General features: G+C 34.4%; 2 protein-coding genes across 5 annotated transcripts; both read left to right on the top strand.

The window, feature by feature from the left end:
* Positions 1 to 6,281: 6,281 nt before the first annotated feature.
* Positions 6,282 to 9,884, top strand: LOC112779809 (uncharacterized). The gene is made up of 7 exons (XM_025824158.2): positions 6,282 to 6,679; positions 7,231 to 7,310; positions 7,414 to 7,474; positions 8,014 to 8,071; positions 8,267 to 8,324; positions 8,793 to 8,865; positions 9,585 to 9,884. The coding sequence occupies exons 1-7, from the start codon at positions 6,392 to 6,394 to the stop codon at positions 9,675 to 9,677; spliced, it is 711 nt and encodes a 236-aa protein (XP_025679943.1). The 5' UTR covers positions 6,282 to 6,391; the 3' UTR covers positions 9,678 to 9,884.
* Positions 9,885 to 11,974: 2,090 nt separating this feature from the next.
* On the top strand, positions 11,975 to 15,455 carry LOC112776267 (hydroxyproline O-galactosyltransferase HPGT1). Of its 4 annotated transcripts, XM_025820358.3 has the most exons (8): positions 11,975 to 12,272; positions 12,551 to 13,109; positions 13,514 to 13,664; positions 13,749 to 13,798; positions 13,903 to 14,096; positions 14,243 to 14,305; positions 14,394 to 14,466; positions 15,225 to 15,455. In XM_025820358.3, exons 3-7 carry the CDS (start codon positions 13,617 to 13,619, stop codon positions 14,444 to 14,446), a joined length of 408 nt encoding a protein of 135 aa, XP_025676143.1. In that variant the 5' UTR covers positions 11,975 to 12,272; positions 12,551 to 13,109; positions 13,514 to 13,616; the 3' UTR covers positions 14,447 to 14,466; positions 15,225 to 15,455. The 4 variants fall into 4 exon arrangements, with proteins under 4 accessions (XP_025676143.1, XP_025676141.1, XP_072083380.1 ...); XM_025820356.3 differs by having other exon boundaries at positions 14,394 to 15,455; XM_072227279.1 differs by lacking the exon at positions 11,975 to 12,272 and having other exon boundaries at positions 12,277 to 13,109.
* The last annotated feature ends 10,387 nt before the right edge of the window (positions 15,456 to 25,842 follow it).

Here is a 25,842-nt window from a genome sequence, read left to right as displayed (position 1 = left end):
GCTTCAAGCCGACAATCTCCGTGGGATCGACCCTTACTCACGTAAGGTATTACTTGGACGACTCAGTGCACTTGCTGGTTAGTTGTGTGGAATTACAAAAGTGTGATTGTGATTTCGAAAAACTTGGTGCACATATCTACCAACTGTACCCTTCATTTCTTCTATAAAAAGGATGCAGATAACTACATAATTTTGTGTTCTAATCTCTTAGGTATGTTATTAATTTTTTTATGGTATTCTTATTATTTCTTGTTCATATGAATTATATTTTTTTTCTCTTTTATGCATTGTATTTATATCTTATACGAAGTTTATTTTATTTTTTTTATTTGATATAGTTCATATAATTTTTTTTATCTTTTATTATATTTCTGTTATTCATATGACCTATATTGTTGGTTTTATAAAATTTTTATCGTTTTTTATTTACATGAGTTCTCGTTTTATATTTTATTATACTTTATCTTCTGTAGAAATGGACCGTATTCAAGATTCAATTAAGGACCAAATTATTAATCACATGCAGTAGAAATAATAGTGTTTTTATGTACTAATTTTGTATAAGATATTATTTTTTATGTATTTCATTAGTGTTTTATCTTTTAATTTAATATTTATTAGTATTTTTATCTATTAAAATATATTTTGTCAATTTTTATATATTACTTTAATTTAGTAAGTAAATATTAACTTTATTATAAAATGAATTAATAAGATTTATTCAAATATCTAAAGTAAAATAATAGAATAATATTCAAAATTATTTTAATTGATGTCTTTTTTAGTAATTTTTCATCTAGAAGTGATTTTGAGTATTATAATACAAACAACATTTATTTTACTATAATCCATTTGACATAAAGATTGCCAAACATAAATCAGGTTAACATAAACTTACTTTTCATCAAAATCTAAGTTTGCAAAATCAATTCTATACAAACTCTCATTTGTAAACTGTAATCCAAACACACACTTACTTGTTAGCACAATACTTTATTTTGTATTTGATAAATAAAAAAAATTATATGCATTATTTGTGGCTTTAAAATGTTAGAAGTGCTTTTAAAATCAAGAAGGTACTTTTCAAAATTAACATGTCCTTATTAAAATTAAAAGTCCAATATAATTTTATATATTAATAAATATTCCAACATCTCCTTATATTTATGTATATTATATATGGTCTGTTTAAATTTTTAAAATTATTTTACTAAATACAATTGTCGTGACTTTTGCTTATTAAAAATAATTTTTAGTTTGATTTATCATACCGTAACTTTTAGAAAGCTCTTTTAAAAGTCAATTTTGATAAATTATTTTAAAAAAATAAAAATTTTATTAAATTGACTTTATTTCTTCTATTAGTCTTTATAGTCTCACTAAATTTTTAATTAAATCTTAATAATTTAAAAATTTGCAATTGAACCCCGTATTAGATAAAAATATATAATTAGGTTTTTACTAATTATCAGTTTCTATAAAAAAATTTTAAAATATATTTTTTTAAATATTTCACAATTCATCCATATCAAACACAAAAATAAATATTTTAAAAATAATTTGTAGCTTTTAACCAAAAAAAAGTTAAAAAGAAGATAACTAAAAAATTTTATCTAATATATATATTTAATTATAAATTTTTAAATTATAAAGATTTAGCTAAAATTAATAGAAAATTATAAAAACTAACAAGATAATTAAATCTAAAGAAAAAAACATTATCCCCCGCCTAAACTTGAAAAGGTTTTTTGTATAAGAAAGTAAAGATACAATAAATTTGTAACTTCTATACCATATTATTAAACGGAAATGTTTGGTAACAAAAAAAAATCAGCTAAAAATAATCATAATTTATCTTATTTAGCATTCATTAAGTGTTGCGACAATTAATTAATGCTAAATAAAACAAGTTCTGCCTATTTTTTTTTTTACTTATCATTCAAACCAAGCCGATTCTATCAGCTGAACCGAAAAATTGATGAACTAGCCATATGAAAAGTTCGGTTGACACATCAAATTGGAAATGGATTTAATTCAGTCAATGCAATCAAAATCCAGTCAAAATAGACTTTAAATTGAAAAATATTTTTTGGATATGAATTAAGAAAGTAAAGATATAAACTATAAAGAGTTTATAATTTCCATACCATATTAAAACTAGACCGACTCGAACTGATCAGTTGAATTGAAAACTGATGAACCCATCATATGACCGATTCGTCAATTTTTTATTTTTCTTTCATTTTTTTTAATTTTATCTTTTTATTATTTTTCTTATTTTCACCCTTTTAAAAAAAATTAAAAAAATGTCAATTAAAAAAAAATAAAAAAATACTACAATAACACCAAAAAAAAGAAGAAAAATAGAAAAAAAAATTATAGCAACAACAGCAGCAATAAAAGAACGATGAAGAGAGAAAATTCATGAAAAATGTATGATTTTTACGTATTTTTTGTGAGTAATTTTTGTTGAATTTTGACCAACTTCATTATATTTGGTTGACAAAAAATACTTGGATGTGTAACGAAATTTTATTTATTGTTCCATTTTATTTAATTTTGTTAATTGTGATTTATGCTGGAAGTGAGCTGAACTGAATCGAACTAAACCAAGTTCCAGTTCGGCTCACGAAAATTGTCTGGCTCACAGTTTGACTCATTAATAATCAAATCTATTTCTTAAGTTCAAGCTCGCTTTGCCGAAAACTCATGAGTTGACTCAAATAACAAGAAAATAAACTATAACTCTATATCAATAAATTATAACTTATATATATTAAAAAATATTACTATTTATGTATGTATATTATATATTACTATTTTATATCTATATATATAATATAATATTTTATATATATATATATATATATATATATATATATATATATATATATATATATATATATATATATAAAATTGAGCCCATTCATGAATTAATGTGTTGAATTTGTCAAAACTCAATCTGACTAATTTAATTTAGGAGGATGCTCCCATAAAGGAGCGTAAAACATCTTTTTGTAAATAAATTTATGTGTCACATTATTATTGGATGTATTAATGAATCGGTTATTTTTGAATTTCTTAACAAATTAGAATAAAACCGGATCCGGTCAAATCGACCAATTTACATAATTCACTGGATCATGAATTTTTTTTTAATTTTTTTAAAACAAAAATCAGGGATATATTTGTCTTTTTATCAAAAAATTTAAATATAATTCAGTTTAAATTGTGTAAATCGGTCGGATCAAATTGGGTTTAATAATTATAGTGTGGATAATTGGGTTTATTATTATTGCTATAATAAACCGATTTTATTCTGATTTATTAAAAAATAAATTATTAACCAGTTTAATAAAAATGTCTAATAACTTCATGACATATGTAAACGTCTTAACAAAAAGATATTTTTAGTATCTTTATCAAAGTGGACTCTTTTAATTTATGAGCTCAATTAAGTTTAAGTTCGACTTACTAACTTACATGTTTAACTTATGCTGATTCATAAGCTGACTTGTCTTACTTCCAACTAGGGGTGTTCATGGTTCAGTTTTTTCATAAACTGAACTGAAACTGCACTAAACCATTTTAAATGGTTTAAAAACTGAACCAAACTACTTTGTCAAATAAGAAACTGGTTTTAAACCAGTTTACAACACAGTGCACCAGTTTAAATCAGTTCATAAAAATAAAACCAGTTTTAATTGAAAAAACCAGTTTAAACTGGTTTATAGGCTAAAACTAGTTTTAACTTTTAACATATATAAAATTAGTTTTTACATTTTCTCTCTCTCCCTCTCTCTCCCTCTCTCTCCTTCCGTTCTCCCTCTCTCTCTCTTCTTCTCTCCCTCTCTCCCCTCCTTTCTCTTCTTTCCCTCTTCCTCTCTCTCTTCTTCTCTCCCTCTCTCCCGCTCCTTTCTCTCTCTCCCTCCTCTCTCTTTTCATTTTCTCTCTCTCTCCCCCTTTCCCTCTTTCTCCCCTATCCTCTTTTTGTCTTTCTCTCTCTCTCTCTCTCTCTCTCCCTTTTTTCCTTCTCTTTCCCTTTCTCTCATTCTCTCCCTCCACTATCCATCTTTCTCTCTCTCTCTCCCTCTTCACCTTTCTTCTCCCCCTCCTCTCTCTCTTTCTCTCCCCCCTTCTTTCTCTCTCTCTCTCTCGCTCCCTCTCTCTCTTAACATATATAAAATTAGATTTTACATTCTCTTTCTTCCCCCTCTCTCTCTCTCCCTCCCTCTCTCTCTCCTTCTCTCCCTTCTCTCCCTTCTCTCCCTTTTTCTCTTTTCTTCCCCTCTTCCTCTCTTTTTCCTCTTCTCTCCCTTTCTCTCCCTCCTTTCTCTCTCTCTCTCTCTCCTTCTCTCCCTTTCTCTCTCTCTTTCCCCTCTCACTCTTCCTCTTCTCTCTCTCTCCCCCTCTTTCTCCCCTTCCCCTCTCTTTGTCTTCCTCTCTCTCCCCCTTTTCCTTTTCTCTCTCTCTCCCTCTCTCTCTTCTTATCTTCCTCTCTCTTCTCCTCCCCTCTCTCTCCCCTGCCCTCTTTCTCCACATTCCCTTTCTTTCTCTCTCCCTTTTCTCCCTCTATCCCTTTCTCTCATTCTCTCTCCCCTATCTCTCTTCCTCTCTATCTCTCTCTCCTTCCCTCTTCCCTCTTCCCCTCCTCTTTCTCTCTCTCCCTATCTCACTTTCTCTCCTTCCCTCTTCCCCTCCCCTCTCTCTCCCTCTCTCTTTCTCTCTATCTCTCTCACTTTCTCTCCTTCTCTCTCTTCCTCTCTCTCTCTTGCTCTCTTTCTCCCCTCCCTTCTCTCTCGTTCTCTCGCTCCTCCTCCTCTTCTCTCTCTTTTTCCTATCTCTCCTTCTTCCCTATTTTTTCTTTTTTCTCTCCCTCCTTCTCTCTCTTATTTTGGAGAAAAGAGGAGAGAGAGAAGGTTGAGAGAGAAAGAGAAAAGAGAGAAAAAAAGGGAAGAAAGAAGAGAAAGAGAGAGAGGAGTACAAAGAAAGAGAGAGAAGAGCACAGAGAAAGAAGGAAAAGGGAAGAGAGAGAGAAATAGGAGAGAGAAAGAGAGAAAAAGGAAAAAGAAGAGAGAGAGAAAGAGGAAGAGAGAAGGGAGGGAGAGAGAGAAGAGGGAGAGGAGAGAGAAACAAAAGGGGAGAGAGAGGGAAGAGAGAGAGAGAGAGAGAGAAGGGGAAGGAAGGGAAGCGAGGGAGAGGGGAGAAAAAGGAAAGAGAGGGAGAGAAAGCGAGAGGAAAAAGAGAGAGAGGGGAGGGGAAGAAAGAGGAGAAGAAGAGAGAGAGGAAGAAAGAGTGGGGAGAGCTCGAGAGAGAGGATGGAGAGGAGAGAGAGAGAAAGGAAAGGGGAGAGAGAGAGAGAGACGAAGAGAGATGGGAGGGGGAGGGAGAGGAGAGAGAGAGAGAAAGAAAGGGAAAAAGAGAGGGAGAGAGAGAGGGGAGGGAGAAAGAGGAGGAGAGAGAGAGAAAGAAAAGGGGAGAGCGAGGAAAAGGAGGGAGAGAGAGAGAGAGGAAGGAACCGGGAGAGAGAGGGAGAGGAGGGAAAGGAGAGAGAGAGAGACGAAGAGATATGGGAGGGAGAGGGAGAGGAGAGAGAGAGAAAGAAAGGGGAAGAGAGAGGGAGAGAGAGAGGAGAGGGAGAAAGAGGAGGAGAGAGAGGAAGAGAGACGGGAAGAGAGAGGGAGAGAGAGAGACAAAGAGAGATGGGAGTGGGAGAGAGAGGAGGGAGAGGAGAGAGAGAAGAGAGGGAAAAAAGGAGGAGAGAGAGAGGAAGAGAGACAGGAAGGGAGAGAGAGAGAAAGAGAGAGAGAGAGACAAAGAGGAGAGAGAGAGAGGGAAGAGAGAAAGAATAAAGGAAAAAGAGAGAGAAGGGAGAAAAAGGGGAGAAAGAGGAGAGAGAAGGGAGAAAGAGGAGAGAGAGAGAGAGAAAGAGGAGAGAGAAAGTGAAGGTAGAGAGAGAGAAAGAGTATGTAAAAACTAATTTTAGAGTTTAAATAAAACCAGTTTTAATTTGGTTTAAAACTAAACTGAACCATAAAAATTGGTTTTTAATAAACTGGTTTTCATAAAAACTATGGTTTCAATTCAGTTTTTTATTTAAAAAAACTGGTTTATTTAAGATAGTTTCAGTTCAGTTAAAATTCAGTTCAGTGAAACCAGTTTTTTTGCACAACCTAGCTTCCAACCTTAATTATGAGTTATTATTTTTATTTTTATTATAATTTTAAATATTTATTGTTGGATTAAATGATTTGACCTATTAGTATAACGGGATCCGTTGGCGGTTTGGTTTTCAATAAAAATTCTTCCATAGAAAATTAGAAATGACTCGAAGACATGGTGTTCTGAAGAATGATACCCCACGTTATCATAATTATCAAGGGTTCATTTGATGGCAATTCTCAGTCTCCAAACTCCGAATCCCATTCCCGCCATCACCACAACCACCAAACACTTGTTCCCTTTCACCTCTAGAAGGACCCTCTTTCTCCAAACTCCTTTTCTTTCCATTGCCATTGCCCTCATTCCACAAGCTCCACTTCTCCACTCTTCAGCTCAAGTATCGCCCTCCAAGCCTCTCCTTTCTGCCATCGAAAACACCAAATCTTGGTTTCAGTTCTATGGTGATGGCTTCGCCATTCGAGTCCCTCCTGATTTTCAGGATATCATGGAACCAGAGGTAACTCATTCATTCAAACTAACTGCACTATATTCTGTACGAGTAATGCTAGGGAACCAACACTTTAGCAGCCTATTTCAGCCAACAATATAATAAGTTGCCAAACAAGCTCAAAGCAAACTAAAATGAGCTTTTGTTGAGTTTATATTTTGGATGGTTCTTCTAATTGTGTTTCGGATGTTTTGCTATTAAGAGTTTCGGATTTTTTTTTTCTCATGTTAAATATTGGCTTCAGTGTTGGTTGTGTAATATTGGGGGATTAGCATTTCAATCGGCAATATCATTAGTTCTATATGATTTTCTTGTGTAAGATGTGATGTGATTAGTTGTTGGTAAACACTTTGAATCGGTACTGTGTTAAAATTAATCGTTATTTCTCTGTTCAAGTCTTTCCAATTTTTTGGAAAATTAGTTATTATAACAATTGAAAGTGGTTGGTGAAAGAATATGAATACATAGTTAGGAACTTGGAGTGTGCCAGTGATAACACAATGTTACTGTTGAAAATTGAAATGTTCAGTTGAGTGAGCTGGTCCTCCATTTGCTTGTAGGATTTTAATGCTGGGCTGTCTCTTTACGGAGACAAGGTGAAGCCAAAGACATTTGCTGCGCGATTTGCATCTCCCGATGGGTATTTTGATTAGAAAAACTCCCAATACCATGCTTCTTTTCTTGATATGCATTTAGATATGTTTAGATGGAAACCTCAGCATGTTGTCTTCGGTTGGAAACAGATATGAGGTTCTGAGTGTTGTTACTCGACCGACCAATCAACTTAAAATCACCTTCTTAGAGGTAATCAAACCGTTACATTATTACTTATAGTTACCTCGGTTCTCTTATTTACCTTTGTATCAAGTTCTTCATTTTGCATATTGCATATTGAATTCTCTCCAAAGAAATACTTGTAATTTTAATAACAAAGACTTGGCATTTTGCATATCGCACATCAGAAAAAGCTTTCAATGCCACTGCAAAGGCTTGGCCTTGTATTTTATCTTCTTTATCCTTTTCAATTGTTCCCCATTTGGTTCCTTTACGGTTGAGTATCAAGCTAGCATTAGTCTTTCTTGGTGCAAGATTTCGCTTTCGTTAGTTACCGACAACTTGAAGAACTTTCTTCTCTTGATAAGAAATTGATCTGATGTGTTCTATTTAAACTTTGGGTATCTCTGTCTTTCGCTAAGAATATGTGTTGTCTATCTGCCATCTGTTCCTGTAACAATGTTTTTACAAGTCAGTGTAACTGAGAATAGATTTATTTTTGTTGTTTGATTCTTGATATAAAATCCAGAGAGAACTTAAAAATAACATATTCTTCTTGACCAGCGCAGGCTCAGGATATAACTGATTTAGGCTCCTTAAAGGACACAGCAAAAATATTTGTTCCAGGTGCATATTTAAGTTTCTGTAATCTGTATGCCTTGCATTGGTTCTGAAAGATGATTTTTCCTTCTAAGTTTATCTTTGTGGCATAGAGCATTATCTAGCTGCATTAAGTTACTTAAACGATATGATGCACTTAATTGCGATTTCTGTTTTTCTTAGTTCTCTTGTTTTCTTAGTTAGCCCTTGACTTACTTGTAGGTGGTGCAACACTTTATGCTGCACGATCCATAAAAATAAAGGAAGATGATGGCTTTAGGTAAGTTGGTTTTCAGTGACTTGAGTTATACCAAGTTTTGGTTGGTCAAGTGATAGGTAAGTTTGTCTCTTTTTCTGCAGTCTCGAGTGTGAGTCTTGGGTAAAAGATAAAAACCGATGCTGGGAGAGTTAGAACTGGATTAGTAAGACTCCTTACAAGAGAGTTTGGATATCGATCGCAGAGACACACAAAAAGAAAAGAAGACTTGAACTATATAGGTCAACCTGTCAAAGGCTTTGTCTTTGAGGATAAAATCCATGTAGGAATTTCTATTTTTAAAAATAAAACGGTGAAGAAAAAAAAAAGGGGTGTCTAAAGAAATGAAGGTCTACAACTATCTACGGCTTGATTAATTTTGTAATTTGTATGTCATCTAGAAGCAACCTTGTTGAGCTCTATTACATGCCACATTGAGTCTTTTCTCCCCCCTATAACTCTTTAACGCAGCGTTGCCATTTCTGATTTCAGGACTTACTATTTCTATGAATTTGGTAGAGATGAGCAGCACATAGCATTAGTTGCAGGTGTCAGTGGTGGAAAGGTATGTTACTACATTTGCAAGTTGGAATTTGCAGATATCATTATATCGATGTCAATAACTTTTATAAAAGTTTAGACTCGTCACTTAACTATGGTTTAATACTATGTTAGTCCTTATTCCTTCATCAAATTTTCAATTAGATCTTTATAATGTAGAAGTTTGTAATTGGGTCTTCATATTAGATAAAAACTTTTAATGAAGTCTTTTCTAACTATTTTTTGTTATAAAAATACAAACTTTTTTTAAATATTTGTTTTTGTGTTTGATGTAGAATGAATTACGAAATATTCTAAAAGCAAAATATTTTAAGATTAGTGTTTTTTTTTCTGAAAAATAATTATTACTAAGAATCTAATTAAAAAATTTTATCTTATATAAGGAGTCAGTAACAAACTTTTTATCTAATATAAGGATCTAGTTAAAAAATTGATAGAACTATAGGACTAACAGAATAATTAAAACTCCAACTAGTTTTTTGTTTTGAATGACCATTCAACTATAAGATTAGACGTCTGTAAAATAGTTTAATATTGATAGCACATATGGAATACAAGTTAATCTATGAACAATTTAGGTCAGCAACTCTAGGTAGTTGGCCCTCTAGGCTATAGCCAAGTACAACAGTACCGATGAAGTAAATCCTTACTACTGATGCATGCAAATCTTTTCTATAATTCCATTTCCATCTGCATAAATTTCTGGTCCTCTATATTGTACAGGCAATCATTGCCGGAGCAACGGCGCCACAATCCAAATGGGACAGTGATGGTGTAAAACTTCGATCTGCTGCTGTATCGCTTAAAATTCTCTAGTCATATGCTCGAATTTCTTAACTTGTTACTTTCACAGTGTCGCTCATTTTTCCTATGCTATAGTAGCGGTTCTCAATATTTTTGTACTAATATTATATATAAAAGCTCCAGTGTATGGAAGATCAGTTTGATTCTTTTGGCATTCACTTGTATGAATGGCTGATAACGTTAAAATACAAACATCAATTCACTTTGCACTGTTCTGAATGTTAGTTTTTTTTTTTTTTTTTAAGTTTTCAGAAATAATTCCAGCTTCCAAATTAAAGTAATAAATGCACACCAATGACTAGTAGCTTTCTGTCAAATTTAGATATCGATGTTTTGCTACTTCCATGTATCTTCATGACATTTGCTAATCATAGTTTGAATTTGTTTGTTAGTAAGGAAGGAACAATTATGGAATTAAAAGCTATGAGGTTTATTTTATAACAACATAATATTAGTATGGGGCGCGCAACACATCCATGTAACCAAGTTGGCACAAGCCCAAATAGAGTCACGCGCATTAATGACGAGTGAAAACGCACGCCCGAAAACCCTTCGTTACTTCGTGCCCATTATGAAAAAACGTTACTTCTTTTTCAACACGAAACCGCTCATTCTCTTCGAATCTCTCTCAAAATCACTCAAATTTCAGTCACGTTCTCTGCAAAAACCACTACTGGAGAAGAATCGCGAGAAGATTTGGCAAGGAACAACCAGAAATGAAGAAAACAGCAACAGATATTCACCTTCCTCCTCCTTCTCATTCTCCTTCTTTTTCGCGTTCCTTCTTCTTCACGTGTTTTCTCCTTATCTTCATTCTTTTGTTGTTATTGCTGTTGTATTTTTTTTTGTCTTTTCCTCTTTCTCTCCCTGGTGAAGAAGGTGAGGAAAAAGAGTTTTGAATTGTGCAGAATAGAAATGAATCGAAATGGCCAACTCCACTGAACCGAACATCATTCATGTGCTGAATAAAACGTCATGAACATTTAATCATCAAGAAAAATATTTCTACATGCACAAAGACTCAATTGAACAAACTAACAATCAAGTAAATCAAAATGAGCAACTTCACTGAATCGAACAACATTTATGTGCTGAATAAAATGTCATAAACATTCAATCATCAAGAATAGTATTTTTCCATGCAAAAGAAGTTAACTGAACACATAACAATCAAGTGAACCGAAATGGTCAACACCACTGAACCGAACACCAATCATGTGCTGAATAAATGTGATAAGCATTCAATCAGTAAGAAAAACATTTTTGCATGCACAAGAACTCAACTGAACACATTAACAATCAAGTGAATTAAAATGAGCAACTCCACTTAACCGAGCAAAATGTTGGTGCTGTTGGTGATGATTATAACGAAAGAAGAATTTACGTGCGCGAATTTGAAAGAAGAAGGAGGAGGAGAAATACTATTCTTGTTGATTGAAAGTTGATCACCATTTATTCACCACAAGAACATTGTTCGGTTCGATGGCCTTTGTGATTTTGATTCACCAGATGAATGTTGTTCGGTTCGGTAGCCTCCTTTTACTTTGTTTAGTGTTTAAGATTATTGTGATAGCATGCAGCAATTATTTCCTAGCTGTCTCAACGTAATAACCTCATTCAACTGATTTGAAGTTGAATCATTCATTGTTTCCATTCTTATTACGTTGAATTCAATATAGATCAATAATGAAGAATGCGAGCAGAGAAGAAAAATGCGAAAAGAGGAGAACGACGAATTTTATTAGGTTGAAGAAGAAGAAGAACGAAAACGCGAGAAGTGAACAAGGTTTACGTTGAGAAAGGTTTATCACGCAGCAGAAGGCGTTATATACGTTATATGAGGCGCGTGTATAACAAACGCATAAGGGAATTGTGGAGGCTCGTCTGATTGAAGTTACTTGGATAGTTTGGATGAAAAAATTATTGTAGAGCTTTTTCCTATTAGTATATACCAAAATTAATCACCTATATAAAATATATATTGAAATATAAAATACACATTAAAAATTAGTTAAACTATATGTGTATTTATTTAAATGCATTGTAACTAATTTAATGATTGCGTTTTAGTATGCACTTAGCATTTTTTTTTATCATAAATAACATCATTAGTACTACAAATAAACCTTTTTTATGTGGTGAACTTACATATGGTAAACGGTTTACAATTCATTTATTACTGAGTCTGTTAAAAATAAATCATTAATCAATTATTCTCATAAGTGATAACTAATCCAAAATATCGATAAACTCATAACTTATCCAAAAATAATTGACGTTTAAATCAAGAAAAAGGAAAAACAACACGTATATTTAGTGTACATATTACTTTGCTCAAAGAAGCAACAAACATAAGTGCAAGTGTATAACAAGCTCCAACTACCGACCGTTCTTCAATTCTTGTCCTTCAAGAACAAAGTCTCCACTGCATTCATTTCCAAAACGGTCACCACAGCTGCTGAAACTTAGAAATAAGGCATTCAAACTCAACTCAGTAGTCCTTAAACTCCAAAGATGGCTTTGCGCCAAGCTGAAGCCATCCCAGCACAAGCACCATCTTGGCACCTTGCGTGTTCTTCACGCTCCTCTGCGCTTGCATCATCATAGGTGGGAGTGTCACTACAAACAAAATGTGTTTTAGCGACAAATTTTTAGTGGCAATAATATAATGGCCACTAATTTTTTAATTTAAGTTATGTTTTTGTGGTAATTATATATTTGCCTTTATTACTATATATATATTATAATGGCAATTGTTTCTATTGCCACTAATAAATACAAAAAAAATTTTGTTTGTAAAAAATTTTTAGTGGCCAAAGAGTTATGGCCAGTATTATTATCATTAAAATATATTTTTTTAATGAGTTATTTCTTGTGCTTCTTAGAACTTTGGCGTAAAAAATGTTGATTCAGATATTCAGAGAGAAAGGGATCTAGCTTATGTTGAAGGTGAAAAATAGTCTCACCGCCAAAACCCTAATCTCATTGTAGCCGTCGCTGCCGCCATCGCCACCACCGTCGAGCAAAGGCGCCTCTTCCACTAACTTATCTCTAGATCTAGTAGCAATGCCCAAACCTCTGACATCTACGCCTTTCTTTGACACCGCCGATCTTCAGCAACAAGCTGTGACGTCAATACAAATCCCAAAATTACCTCTCATTTCGCACTCTGTCTCTTCCAGCTCGAATTATGAATGGCCGATCAAAATCCTGCGGAGCCAGAACCGAAGAGCGGCTCCGATGCGTCTTCTCGGATCGAGGAAGTGAGTGAGTTGTTGGCGAAGACATTAGAAGCCGCCGACAAACCCGTCCCAGAGTTTGAGTACACGCCTCGCAGCATCTTGCATTTGCACGGCCTCTTAATCGTCTCCAAAGCCAAAGACGAAGCTGCGCGTCTCGTCGCTCGTGATTTTCGCCAGAAGGCCTCTGAGTACCGATCCCAAGGTACGGTTCTAATTAACCGTGATTCAAGTTAATTCAAGTTAGTGAGACTCCTGCATCATGGAAGTTATATATTAAATTGTTGACTGGGGCCTCAATTCTTGCTTTACCAATTTCCTTTTTAATTTTTAATTTTATCTTTTTTCTATTAGGGATTGATTACTGGAATTCCTAAGTCCAGATTTGATGAATTCTATTTTTGTAATCTTAATTATTATTACTTTCTTGGTTTGTGATCTGAGATGACGATGGTGATGATTCTTTGAAGGACAATACTTTGATCAAGTTACTTATGCTCATTTTACATCAAGGACACATTATTTTAGGGTCATGTCCATGTTTTTGAACATGAATGTGTGTTGAACCTTCTAAGATGCAATAGTAATGCACTTTTAAATTGTTTTTAGATAATGGAATTTGAATCGGGCCATTTGAAATGCTTTTGGTGATCAGTATCGGGCCACTGATACTGTAATTAATGGAGCTGGGAAGCTAAAGTTGGTATTTGGTATGTTTACCAGAATTGCAATCAAACAGCTCGACAGGATCACTGGCCAGGTAATTCTTCAAGTTCCTAACAATATGATTTTTATTCATTTTAGTCTAATCATGCTTAGGGTTTCGTTCTGTTAACTGTTATAGGGACAATCTGCGATATCAGTAGAAGATACCTTGAAGATCATAATCTGCAGGTTCACTCAACTTGATCTCTTAATTCTTGTTTGGATATTTGTTAATGATGATCATTTCATGCTTGGAACTTGTTCAGTACTTGTTTCATCGTGTGATTGTTTAGGAAACAACACAAGAAGCTCTATTCCCTTGAGATGGAACTTGCTGCTGCTAGGAATGAGGGTTTTCTTTTGAAGCAACTACTTGAGACCAATGGGATTTACTCTGAGGGAAAGCCTTTGGTCATGATAGGTGTACTCACAACATTTGGCCACCAGAAGAATAGGAACGCCATTCGCAATGTCTGGATGGGAAGTGGTAATTATATATGTTTTGTTCTTTCTCTTGCTTAATTAGAAATCACTGACATTGTAAATTACTCTGCCATGATTAATATTGCACGGTTTGCTCACTGAGATTGTGGATTAGAGGTGGTTTTAACATTAATAGTTCTTTCTTTGCAGGTGTAGCTTTGAAGAAACTGGAGGATGGAAGGGCATTGTTGCACGATTTGTTATTGGGAGAAGGTTTAAATTCTTACTTTTAATTTTTCTGGGATGAGGGAGCATGTTGGATCCAAATTGTGATTCTTATGGCTTATAAACAATTTTGCAGTGAAAATTGTGGAAACAATCAGGATAAGGACATTGATCGTGAGAATAGGCTGACTAATGACTTCCTAATTCTTGTAAGTTTAACTAGTCGAAGGATTTTATTCTCTTTAAGCATTCTGCTTTACTGGAATTTGGCAAGTATTTTGTGGCTTACTGTGAGTGAAAAATGAGGTCTCAGAGCATAAGCTGGTTTAGCTCACTGCCTTCAACTCTTATGTTGACAAGATGATCACGTGGAATCAAACGAGGGGATCCCAAATAAAGCTAAATTGGTTTTTGCTTATGCTGCAGATAAATGGGATGCACTACAATTATGTTCATCAATGATGAATAATTATCTCAAGACAAGTTTTAATTTATTGTTATTGGAAAATTATTGTTACTTTAGTTTTAATTCAATGTGTTGATTTTTGGGAAAAAATATTTGGGATCAAATGGTCAATGTTACTTTGTTGCAGCTTGTCTATAATCAACTATCATATAAGAGTTACATTATTGTTACTTTATAATAATTAGTTGATTATCTGTACTCCTAATTTCTTCAAGTTGAATGTGTGTGCTGTGTCTATATATACGGCCAAGTTACTTTATGAAGAGAGATGGAAGCAAAAATTTGAAGAACATTCATATGGTTTGTTTTCATTTTGATTAACCAAATTTCTTTGATTCATTATACATAGATAATTGACACTTTAAGTGGCTTCAGGTACGAGCATAGGCTAATTTTATTGATTTAAGTTTTGTTCATTTTAATTGTTATTGCCAATGATGACTTCCTGATTTCTCTTTTTATTCATTTCTTTATTTTGTTTGTTTTGAATTGTTACTGCAGACAATGGCTTCCTATTCTGTTTCTGATGCAGGGGCAACTTGTTACTTATATATAACTTATGTTCATTCTTTTATTTTCTCCCTTGCTACCATTATATCCTAACTTGATGTAATATAGTTATAGGCTTGTAGCATTTTTTGTTATTTAGATTTGTAACATGATTTATTATTTTTTAAGAGAAATTTGTGTATCAATATTTTAAGTTTTATGAAATATCTCATTTTGTAATAATTAATTTTAGTATATTTATATTATGCATAATAATAATAATAATAATAATAATAATAATAATAATAATAATAATAATAATAATAATAATAATAATAATTGTTGGCACAAATAATTGAAATTCCAGGAAAAAAAAAGGAATTTCGTTGTTTCTACAAAATTGAGTATAATATAACTAAAAAAAAGTCTTAAAATTTTAGCGGCAATAATAATGGGAACTAAAAGTAAATAACATTATAATTTTAGAATTATTTTTAGTGGCCATATAAATTGCCAGTAAAATGGGTTTTAGCAGCAAGTAAAATGGGTTTTGGCGGCAATAATAATGGCTGCTAAAAATGAATAACATTGTAATTTTAGAATTATTTTTAGTGGCTATATAAATTGCCAAAAAAATGGCCACTAATAGTTATATGCTTTTTGCGGCCATTAAAAAGGTCTTTACCGGCAAAGCATAAGACGGCTAATGTCTAATTGCCGGTAAATGTATTAGCGGCTATTTTTATTGCCGATAAAAGCAAAATAAATGGCCACTAAAAGTAATTTTTCTTGTAGTGGCCGCTAAAATTGATTATAATTATTGGGAGACTTTGATGTCTATCCATTTGAAGGCTCATCACCTGTGAAATTTTATTGAACCGGATTTGCAAGAAGGAGCAGATGTTGTCCAACCAGGGAGAACTTTACAAAGAAAGTTATATTGTACAAAAACAGGTTCAGAGTTGATCAAGAAATTATATCATCCACGTAATGAAACGCAAGATCGACGACAACCTTGTAGAAAGAACCAACTAAATTGTTCGTCAAAAGATCTAATACAAAACTCCAAGAGAATTTCATAAAATGTGACGTATCACTGCGGAGCAACTTCAAATTGTCTCAAGGGTTTCATAGCTCTTATGGAGGAATGTGAATTCAGCAACTGTGTTGCAAAAATAAAAAAGAGAAACTGAGAGTATGATCAATCAAATTACGCATAAGAAAACTCAAATCACATTTAAGAAAAGCAGTGAAACAGGAAATTTCAAGATGAGAAAAAGAAGGATACATGACTCGTCAAACAATGTGGCATACTTATAGCGCATCCGTCGGCATACACTAGTTAAAAGGAATATTTTTGATGTTTTTCAAAGATCTAAGGATCGTTGTCGTGGTGGAATGAGTTTATTTCAGGACAAGAACACAAAGTTCACAAGTGAGAGTAGATGAAATCAAGAGTTAATATTTTTAGAGACCCAAGAATCATTTGTTGTATCAGAACAAATCCAGAATCAAATCAAGGAGTAAGGAATTTGTGAAAAAGGCTATAAATGGTGATAAGCATAATCGTTTCAAAAGATTTATGATACAACCAGATACAAAACTAAGTAAGGGCATGCATGAATGATAAGATAAAGGGTGGGCAAATAAGTCAATCCCATTCCAAGAAAGAAATAAAGAACAAGAAATCTTAATGCAATTGATAGAGAAAGAGATAATGCCAAGCACGAGTAAAGAGCATACGTCAAAATAGAACCATTCCCTAAAATTACGTTTCTAAACTTAGCGATCCCCATCACTTTCCAATTCGAATTTGTCTTTGATAACCTATTAGTTTTCCCAATACACAAACCCATAGCATTTGGTTGGCCAAACCAGATACCACGAAATGTGTACGGTAGACTAACAGCGTTAAATCAGCAGACAGTTGATAAACTCTAATTTTGTGGTTTATCTTGTGCTTAATTTAGGAGATTTTATCATATTTTCTCACATTTATTCAATGAAATAGCATGGTTTTTGTAATTCTCCTTTAATTGGTACTTAAGTGTAAAAACATGCTTTTTAGGCCCTTAAATTGGTGATTTTAATTCACCTTAATTCCATTCGATGCCTTGATGTGTTTGTTGAGTGATTTCAGGTTCATAAGGCAAGTATTGGATGGAAGAAATGAAGAGAAAAGCATGCAAAGTGGAGAATTCATAAAGAAATGATAATTTCGAGAATTGAGGGCCACGCGCACGCGTCATCCACGCGTACGCGTGAGTTGAAGATCTGCAAGTCACGCGCACGCGTCACCCATGCGTACGCATGAGGAGAAATTTTGGCCAGCGATGCGCACGCGTCACCCACGCGCACGCGTGACGCTCGGCACGTCACTCACTTAAAGTGAAAACGCTGGGGGCAATTTCTGAGCTGCCCAAGCCCAAATCCAACTCGTTTCTGAGACTATTTCATGCAGAATTCAAGCTTGGGCAAATGGAGAGCACTTAGTTGTAAATTAGCATCATGTAGTTTAGTTTCTAGAGAGAGAAGCTCCATCTTCTCTCTAGAATTAGGATTCTTAGGTTTAATTGCATCTTAGATCTAGGTTTAATTCCTTGTTTTCATCTTGTTTCCTTTACAATTCCTTGTTGCATTGTCTTAATTCTTCTCTTTTCTCTTATTAATTTCTCATTTTGGTTATTTTTATGTCATGAACTCTTGTGGATTTAATTCTTCTTTAATACAATTTTGAGGTATTTCATGTTCAATGTGCTTTCCTTAGTTGTTGTTGTTAATTTCTTGTATTGGGTAGTAGTGAATTTTATTAATGAGCATTTTGTTGAATTTAATTTGTTTGATGTTCTTTTATTGTTAATTGAGTTGTTGTTATTGTTTTCTTACAATTGGGTAGTTGTAGATTTATGATTCTTGCAATTTTACCATGCTTTCCTTTTTTGCCTTCCAAGTGTTTGACAAAATGTTTGGAAGGATGTTAGAGTAGATTTTTGAGCATTCTTGCCTTGGAAAGAGAAATTAGGTAATCTTGAGTCATTAAAGACCCAACCTATGTTGGTGATCTAGAGTTGTTAGCTAGTATTGTTTCCATTGACGCTAATCTTTTGCTAATTCAATTAGTAAGTTTATTAGGACTTTTGGAGTGAGATTAGCTAGTCTTATTTGACTTTCTCTCGTGTGAAGACAACATTGTACTTTCTTCCATTGTTAGGGATGCCAAAATAACATAAATTCTTGTTAATTATTGTTATGATTAGTGGCTAGGATAGAAAGCCTATATTCTTAATCCTTGCCATGAATGCCTCTCTTTTATTAATTGCTTTCTTTAATTGTTTCTTTACTTTTCTTGCCATTTATTTCCTTGCTCTTTTCATCAAATCAAACCCCCCGTATTCCTTCATAGCTAATAATCATTCACTTCATTGTAATTTCTTGTGAGACGACCCGATGTTTAAATACTTCAGTTAATTTTTATTGGGGTTTGTACTTGTGACAACCAACATATTTAAATTTGATTCGAGGATTGACTATCGGTTTGTAGCTATGCTCACAACAAAATTATTTTGCTAAATTCTGAACCGGTACAAATTCTTACTATCAAATTTATGGCGCCGTTGCTGGGGAATTGCAATGGTGCTATGTTATTGGCTATTGTATATATGTGAATATGTTTGCCTTTTACTTCTTTGTTAGATTTTGCTAGTTGTAGGACTTTGTTTTCTTTATTTCTTGTTAGCTTTTGTTTTTATTTTCTCTTTCACTATGAATTCTCATCCTTTTGGCTATGAGTGTGGTTACAACTATGTTGTAGGAGATGGAACTTACAATGACAACATACATCAAGGATGGGACAATCAAAGGTGGGAGGAGCCTCAAGCATTTGATCAACCTTCATGGCAACAACTCCCACCAATGTATTATGAGTAAGAGCCACCCCAAGATGTGTACCAATCTAATGTGTGTGGTGATCCTTATTGTGATTGTCAACCGAAACCACCACATACATATGACCCCTTCCCTCAACATAATCCTCAAAAACTATACTCACAAGCCTCATACCACCAAACACCTCCATATGATCCTAACCCATACCCACCATACCAACCAATATACGAACCATACCTAGAGCCACCACCATTCCAACACCAATACTTCCAAGAACCACAATTTTCTTATACACCACCTCAAAACTTTCACCAATATGAACCACCTTCCAACTACAATGCCTTTCCCTCAAATGATGAACCCTCTCTTCCACCACCACATTCAGTGGACCAATCTCTCTAACCCCTATGGCAAGAACTACAAGAACTTCTAGCTAGGTGTCTTAGGCAAGAAGAAGAACAAAAGATGTTAGGGGAATTCACAGCTAACTTGACCGAAGTGATGAGCCAATTTACCTCAATGTACTCAAGTATCCAAGATACTCCCATTATTGAATGTGGAGGATTAGTTGAGGAGCACAATGAGGAGGAGATTTTGGAGTTTCAAGGTGAAGAAGAGGAGTTAAAACAACAAGTTCAAAGAAAGGAGGAGGTAGAGATTATTGTACAAAATGAAGTGGTTAAAGATTTAGGAGATGTTGGATGCAAAGAGGAATTTAGAGTTGAAGAGCCCTCTTTCATGGAGTTTGAAATTGGTGTTGAGGAGAATAGTGCACAACCTCCAAGGCACAATGTGATTGAAGGTTTGGAAGAAGTTGGGCAAGCACCAAGTTCCCCTATCTATGATGATTCTGCATCAACATATGATCCTTTTGAGCTTGATGAATCCTTCCCCACTATGCTTGGAATTGATGATGAGATAGATTTCACTCAACCTCCTATTTATGATTTGAGTGATGGGGAAGAGCTAGAAGAATTTGGTGAAGAAGAATGTGAACTTGAGGAAGCTTGGCAAGAGGTAAAGCTTGAAGAACCATGCCAAGTAGTGGAAGCCTCTAGAAGAGGATGGACAGGAGTAGAACGTGCTTTATCAAGACCGTTGGGAACCCCTCCACCTAAGTTGCCATCTAATCCTTCATTTGAGTGAGTAAAACTTCTAACTCTTAGCTTTATTATCCCAATTGAATTTGGTTTGCTTGAGACAGATGGCCAACTTAGGGCGCTTTGCGGAATTAAGCGTAAGAGGAGAATGTTTAGTGGTTGGCGTTGTAAATTGATGGGCCCCGTGGACTATGTTGGTATAGAATTTCTCAATAAAATCCCATTGCAAGTATAGTTCTTCCCAACAACAATCCTCGAGTATCAAATTTAGAAGGGAATTTGGTTGTCACAAGTTTAACCCCAATAAAAGTAACCGAAGTATTCAAACCTCGGGTCGTCTCACAAGGAATGGGCAAACATGTGCTTCAACATTGGTTAGAAATCCGGGGTTGCAAGTCATGAGCAAGAAATTAAACTAGGAATTTTAACAAGCAAGTAATCTTGGAATGCAAGATACTAATGCAAATAATTAGAGCAAAATGTAAATAATTCCAAACTCATAAGATAACATACAAAGTAATTCTATTCTAAACTAAATAAGTGACTATAACTAAGACAAAGTAGTCAAGATTTTTGGGTTTTCAAATATGAATGATAAAAGCAACTCTTGGCTAGGCATGGGAATTGAAATCACTATCCTTGTCTAATAACCATATCTTGACAATTATATATGAGGAACCAAACTCATTAAGTTTACTTCTATACTTGAAGTATGTTAAATGGTTTGGTCAACATCTACCCATAAGGTCCAACCTAACTACCAATTAGCTTGGTAGTAGGTTAGTGTCAATGGCTATCAAATTGACCACTAAGGGTTCCCAAATCATCAATCCATTAGACCCAATGACTCAAAGTTACCCAATTCCCTTAGCCTAGGCCAAGAGTAAAGATAACTACTCCATAATCAAAGGAAACATTTCATCAAACACATGGTAAGCATTAATAAAAGACCTATTTAAATTGCAATTAAATTGGAACTAATAAGAACCCACTAACAATTATTAACATACAATCATTCAAACAACACAATTAATCATGGAAATCATCAATGAAACAATAACAAATCGAGATCTACAAGATTCATGAAATGGGTATAAAATGATAAACAACAAGAAAACATAAAACTAACACAAGATCTAAACAAACTTATACTAGAGAATTCAAATTAAATAACTAAAACTAGTAATTAATAAGATCCAATTCAGAATTCAACAAGGGAAGATCAAATTAAGGCTAGATATAGAGAGGAACAAAGGTTTCTCTCTCTAGAAGAACAAAGAACTAAAAACTAGCTAAAATTATGTCTAAGTGTCAAAATGATTGATCCCCCCTTTCCCCTAGCATCCTTGGGTCTTTTCCATGCAGAAACAGCTTGAAATTGGGCCTGATGAGCCTCAGAAATTGCCAGGCATGATTTCTTTTAATGAGGTCACGTGAGCTTTCCGCGCGTGCGCGCCATGCGTGCGCGTCGGTGGGAATTCTCTGATCAGTGCGGATGCGTCCATCCTTGCGTGCCACTTCCAACTATCTACATCCACGCGTGCGCGCCGATGCTGAAGTTCCCAAAATCCAAATCTTCATGTTCCTTCCTTTTGTGCATGCTTTCTTTCTCTCTTCTAGGCCATTCTTGTCCTATAAATCCTGAAATCACTCAACAAATACATCATGGCATCGAATGGCAATAAAAGAGGATCAAAATATAGCAATTTTAAGGCAAAATAAGCATGTTTTTCATCATGGAGCAATATTAGGAAGAGAACACAAAACCATGCATTTCTTGTGAATAAGTGTGAGAAATATTGAAAAAAACCCCCAAATTCTATACAATATAAACCACAAAATTGGGGTTTATCATAAATCTAGGCTTATTATGGTGGGAAGCTCAAAATTGAGGAGCAAGGGTTGGTGTAGTTCTCAATTGAATGGGTCTAGGAGGATTGCTTGGTGCCTTAGTGAGAATTCAACCTTCTTACCACCCAAAGAGGATTACCATGATCAATTTGAAGACGGGTGTGAAAACAAAGTGTGGGATCCTGGATTACAATGTGAGGATCAACTTTGAGAGCTCATGGTTTGTGAAGAACTCCATCAAGGCTTGGAGCTATTAATTTTGAATGATGGAGCTTACTGGAAGTCTAAGCATTGGTGGATGTTCAAGGATGGATTCAAGCACAAGCCACCTTGATGAGAGCCCCCCTTAAGTCCAACTTAAGGACAATAAACAAAAGTGTTAGGTGGGAGACACCCCACCATGGTAAACTCTTTTCATTTTTCCTTTTTGTAAATATTGGTAAAATAGGTTTAATTTCATGTTTTGTTTAGTTAGTTGAGTTTAATTGGGAGTCTAGTAGGTTAAATAAGGTTTTATGGTGTTTTGGTAGCTATTTGGAGGTTTGGAATGCTTGGTTTGGTGCAAGAACTTGAAAAATTTTGAAAAACAGAGCACCATGCCACGCGTACGCGTGACCCCAAGTTTTTCCACTATCCACGCGCACGCGTCGTCCACGCGTACGTGTGGATCCAAAAATTTCATCTCCCATACAAATTCCAGAGAGTTGTGTGAGTTTTGGGCTGGGATTGTGCCTTTAGCACAAGCCAACCCACGCGTACGCGTTAACTCACGCGTACGCGTCTCCTCTCTGAATAACCCACCACGCGTACGTGTCGAACGCATTTCACCAATCCACGCTTACGCGTCACCCCACGCGTATGCATGGGTTGCCCTGTTTCACCATCCTTCTTTTCTTCTCTTCTTTCTATTTCTTTCCTTCTTCTCTCTTCTCTTCTTTTCTTTCCACCCTTCAACCATCACCCATCACTACCAAGCACCATATAACATCATTTCTTTTGGTTAGTTAATTAGTTAGTTGTTTAGTTAGTTTGTTTCATGTTTATTTTTTTTGTTTTTCATTATGAGTGTTGGATTATTAATCTTGTTTGTTGTTTATTGCTGCTGATTATTGATAAGATGTTATTTTAACATCATTGTTATTAATTGTCATTGTTGGATTCTTTGTTGAGGTTACACTTTGTTACTTGGTTTTGAATTCTTCATGCTTAACCCTTTTGAACACCAAGTACTTGTACACTGCCTTCAAGCTTCTAAATTTTTTGAATTGCATGATTTGGCCACCATGCATTCATCATCCATTGTTAGGCAATTGTACATTATCAATGCATTTTTTGTTAGGTGATGCTTGTTTATGATTGACCCTTATCCATACTACCTATTTCATGCATTGAGATTTTAGAATTGTTGAATTGGATCGTAAGTTTACCTAGTGACATATTTTTGAACTTTCTAAGCTTTGTAAACCATGCTTGCTATGTGATTGATTTTCACTTCTATCATCTTTTTCCTAAGTTTCATAGCACCCATGTGTTTCACTTCTATGTCACTTAGGTGTTGCAACAACTTCAACGTGTGTCATTGTTTGATGTGTGAGCTCTATATTTCATTTGGTTCATTAAGCTTACTTACACATCAATCAATGTCCATTCATTATCCAATTTCACAATTGCTTGATTGTTGCTTGAATGCTTTTATGCTTCTTCACAACTTGTTTGGTTGTCTTAATCTACAAGTCTTTTAAAGTATCTCAAGCACACTAGAATGAGTGAAGTGCATACCTTCTTTTGTGTAATGGTGACATAGCTTTCTATGCTAGTGCATGTGTTCTAAACCGCATGCAACTTAGAACTCACACACTACTCTTCCTTGATGTCACACTAATTCACTCACTCCATTCTAGTGGTTCTTACCTCATTCTAACAATTTACGCTTCCTTGCTTCTCATCTTATTGTGTTCTTTTCTATTTTTCATGGGTGAGCCATCATAAGCAAAGACAGCGTGGGAGAAGAACATGCAGCAACCGGTTGACACACCAGCTGAAGGTGACAATCCGGAAAGTCGCCGTACCCCCTTGCTCATCTTTGAGTGCACCGAGGACGGTGCAAACTTTTAAGTGTGGGGAGGTCATCCGACCAATCGGCATTTTTGGGTGACAAATTTCTAATCCCAACACTTTTGCATTTTATTTCTTTAGATCTTTTAGGATTTTCTGTTGCATTTTCTTATTTTGCATCTATACATAATAAGCTTAGTCAAAATAATAAAAATTTTCAAGTATGTTATCTATAGGGTACCCCAATTGATTGAAATTTTTTTTAGAACTTGCTTGAATTATACATTGTGGATCATGTTTTTGAGCTAAGAACACAAACATGTGAGATTTGAGCCTAATTGTGTGGTTACATCATATAACCACTTATTTTCATTCTTGTGTGCATTATTCTCTTTCTATGATTGTAATCTTTGATTTGTTTGATTCTTTATGTCTATTATTTTCTGTATGAATGCACTTATATGATTGAGGCCAATGTTCATTGAGCTCGCTTACCCAAATAGCCTACCTTTTATCTTCCATTGTTAGCCAATTTTGAGCCTATGCTTAACCCATTTGTTCTTAATTTTAGCATATTACAAGCCCTAAGTGAAAAACAATAAATGTCCCTTGTTTGGATCTTTGATTAGCTTAAGCTAGTGAGAGTGCTTATTAGTTAATTTTGGGAGAGCGGGGAACATTGGGTAGAGATAAAAGTGTATTTTGTGGTTTTGTTGAAAATCATGGGAATTGGGTACATACTCATGTATCAATTATGTTTAAACCATATGCATTGATGCTTTTGCGTATATTTTAGTTTGAAAAAAAATGAGAAAAACAAAATAAAGAAAAATATATATTAAAAAGAAAAAAAATAGAAAAAAGAAAAAGAAAACCAATAAAAAGGGGCCAAAATACCCCAAAGTGAAGTTCAATAAAAATCAATGCATATGGGTGGTGATAAAAAATAGAATGTATGAGTATGTGAAAAGTGAAGAATGGGTAGTTAGGTTAGCTTTGAAATTGTATAGGCTGTTATATAGGTTAGGTGGGAAGTTTAAGTTAATCAAAGATTCAAATTTCTAGTCCACTTAGCCATATGCACCCTACCTTGACCCTAGCCCCATTACAACCTATGGAAAAGACCTCATGATAATTGTATGCATGCATGAAATAATTGTTGATTATTAGATGAAAAACAAATCTTGGAAAGTATGATTAGGGGAGAATTGAGTGAATCAACCCTATACACTTGAGTGACTAGAGCGGATACACATCTGGTGAGGGTTCGATTGCTCAATTACATGTTTCTAGCCGTGATCATCTCTTTTCTTGCAAGTTTGTAAAATCTTTCAATAACTCAATTCAATTGTGGGTTTGCTTTGATTGCTATTGCTTTAGCCCTTGTGTTCATATATGCTTTCTTGGGAATTGATTTATTTTGACCAAGTACTTACATTCATTTAGATAGATTGCATTTAGATAGGTTGCATATAGATAATTTTCATTGAATAAATGTTGATACCCTTTGTTTCTTTCTTGAGTTTAGCATGAGGACATGCTTAGTTTAAGTGTGGGGAGGTTTGATAAACCCCAATTTTGTGGTTTATCTTGTGCTTAATTTAGGGGATTTTATCACCTTTTCTCACATTTATTCTATGAAATATCATGGTTTTGTAATTCTCCTTTAATTTGTGCTTAAGTGTAAAAACATGGTTTTTAGGACCTTAAATTGGTGATTTTAATTCACCTTAATTCCA

Source organism: Arachis hypogaea, chromosome 19 (genome assembly GCF_003086295.3).
Source record: "Arachis hypogaea cultivar Tifrunner chromosome 19, arahy.Tifrunner.gnm2.J5K5, whole genome shotgun sequence".
NCBI classification, from domain to species: Eukaryota; Viridiplantae; Streptophyta; class Magnoliopsida; order Fabales; family Fabaceae; genus Arachis; species Arachis hypogaea.
Note: the sequence above shows the minus strand (reverse complement) of the source record. Positions and strands in the feature narration are given on the sequence as shown.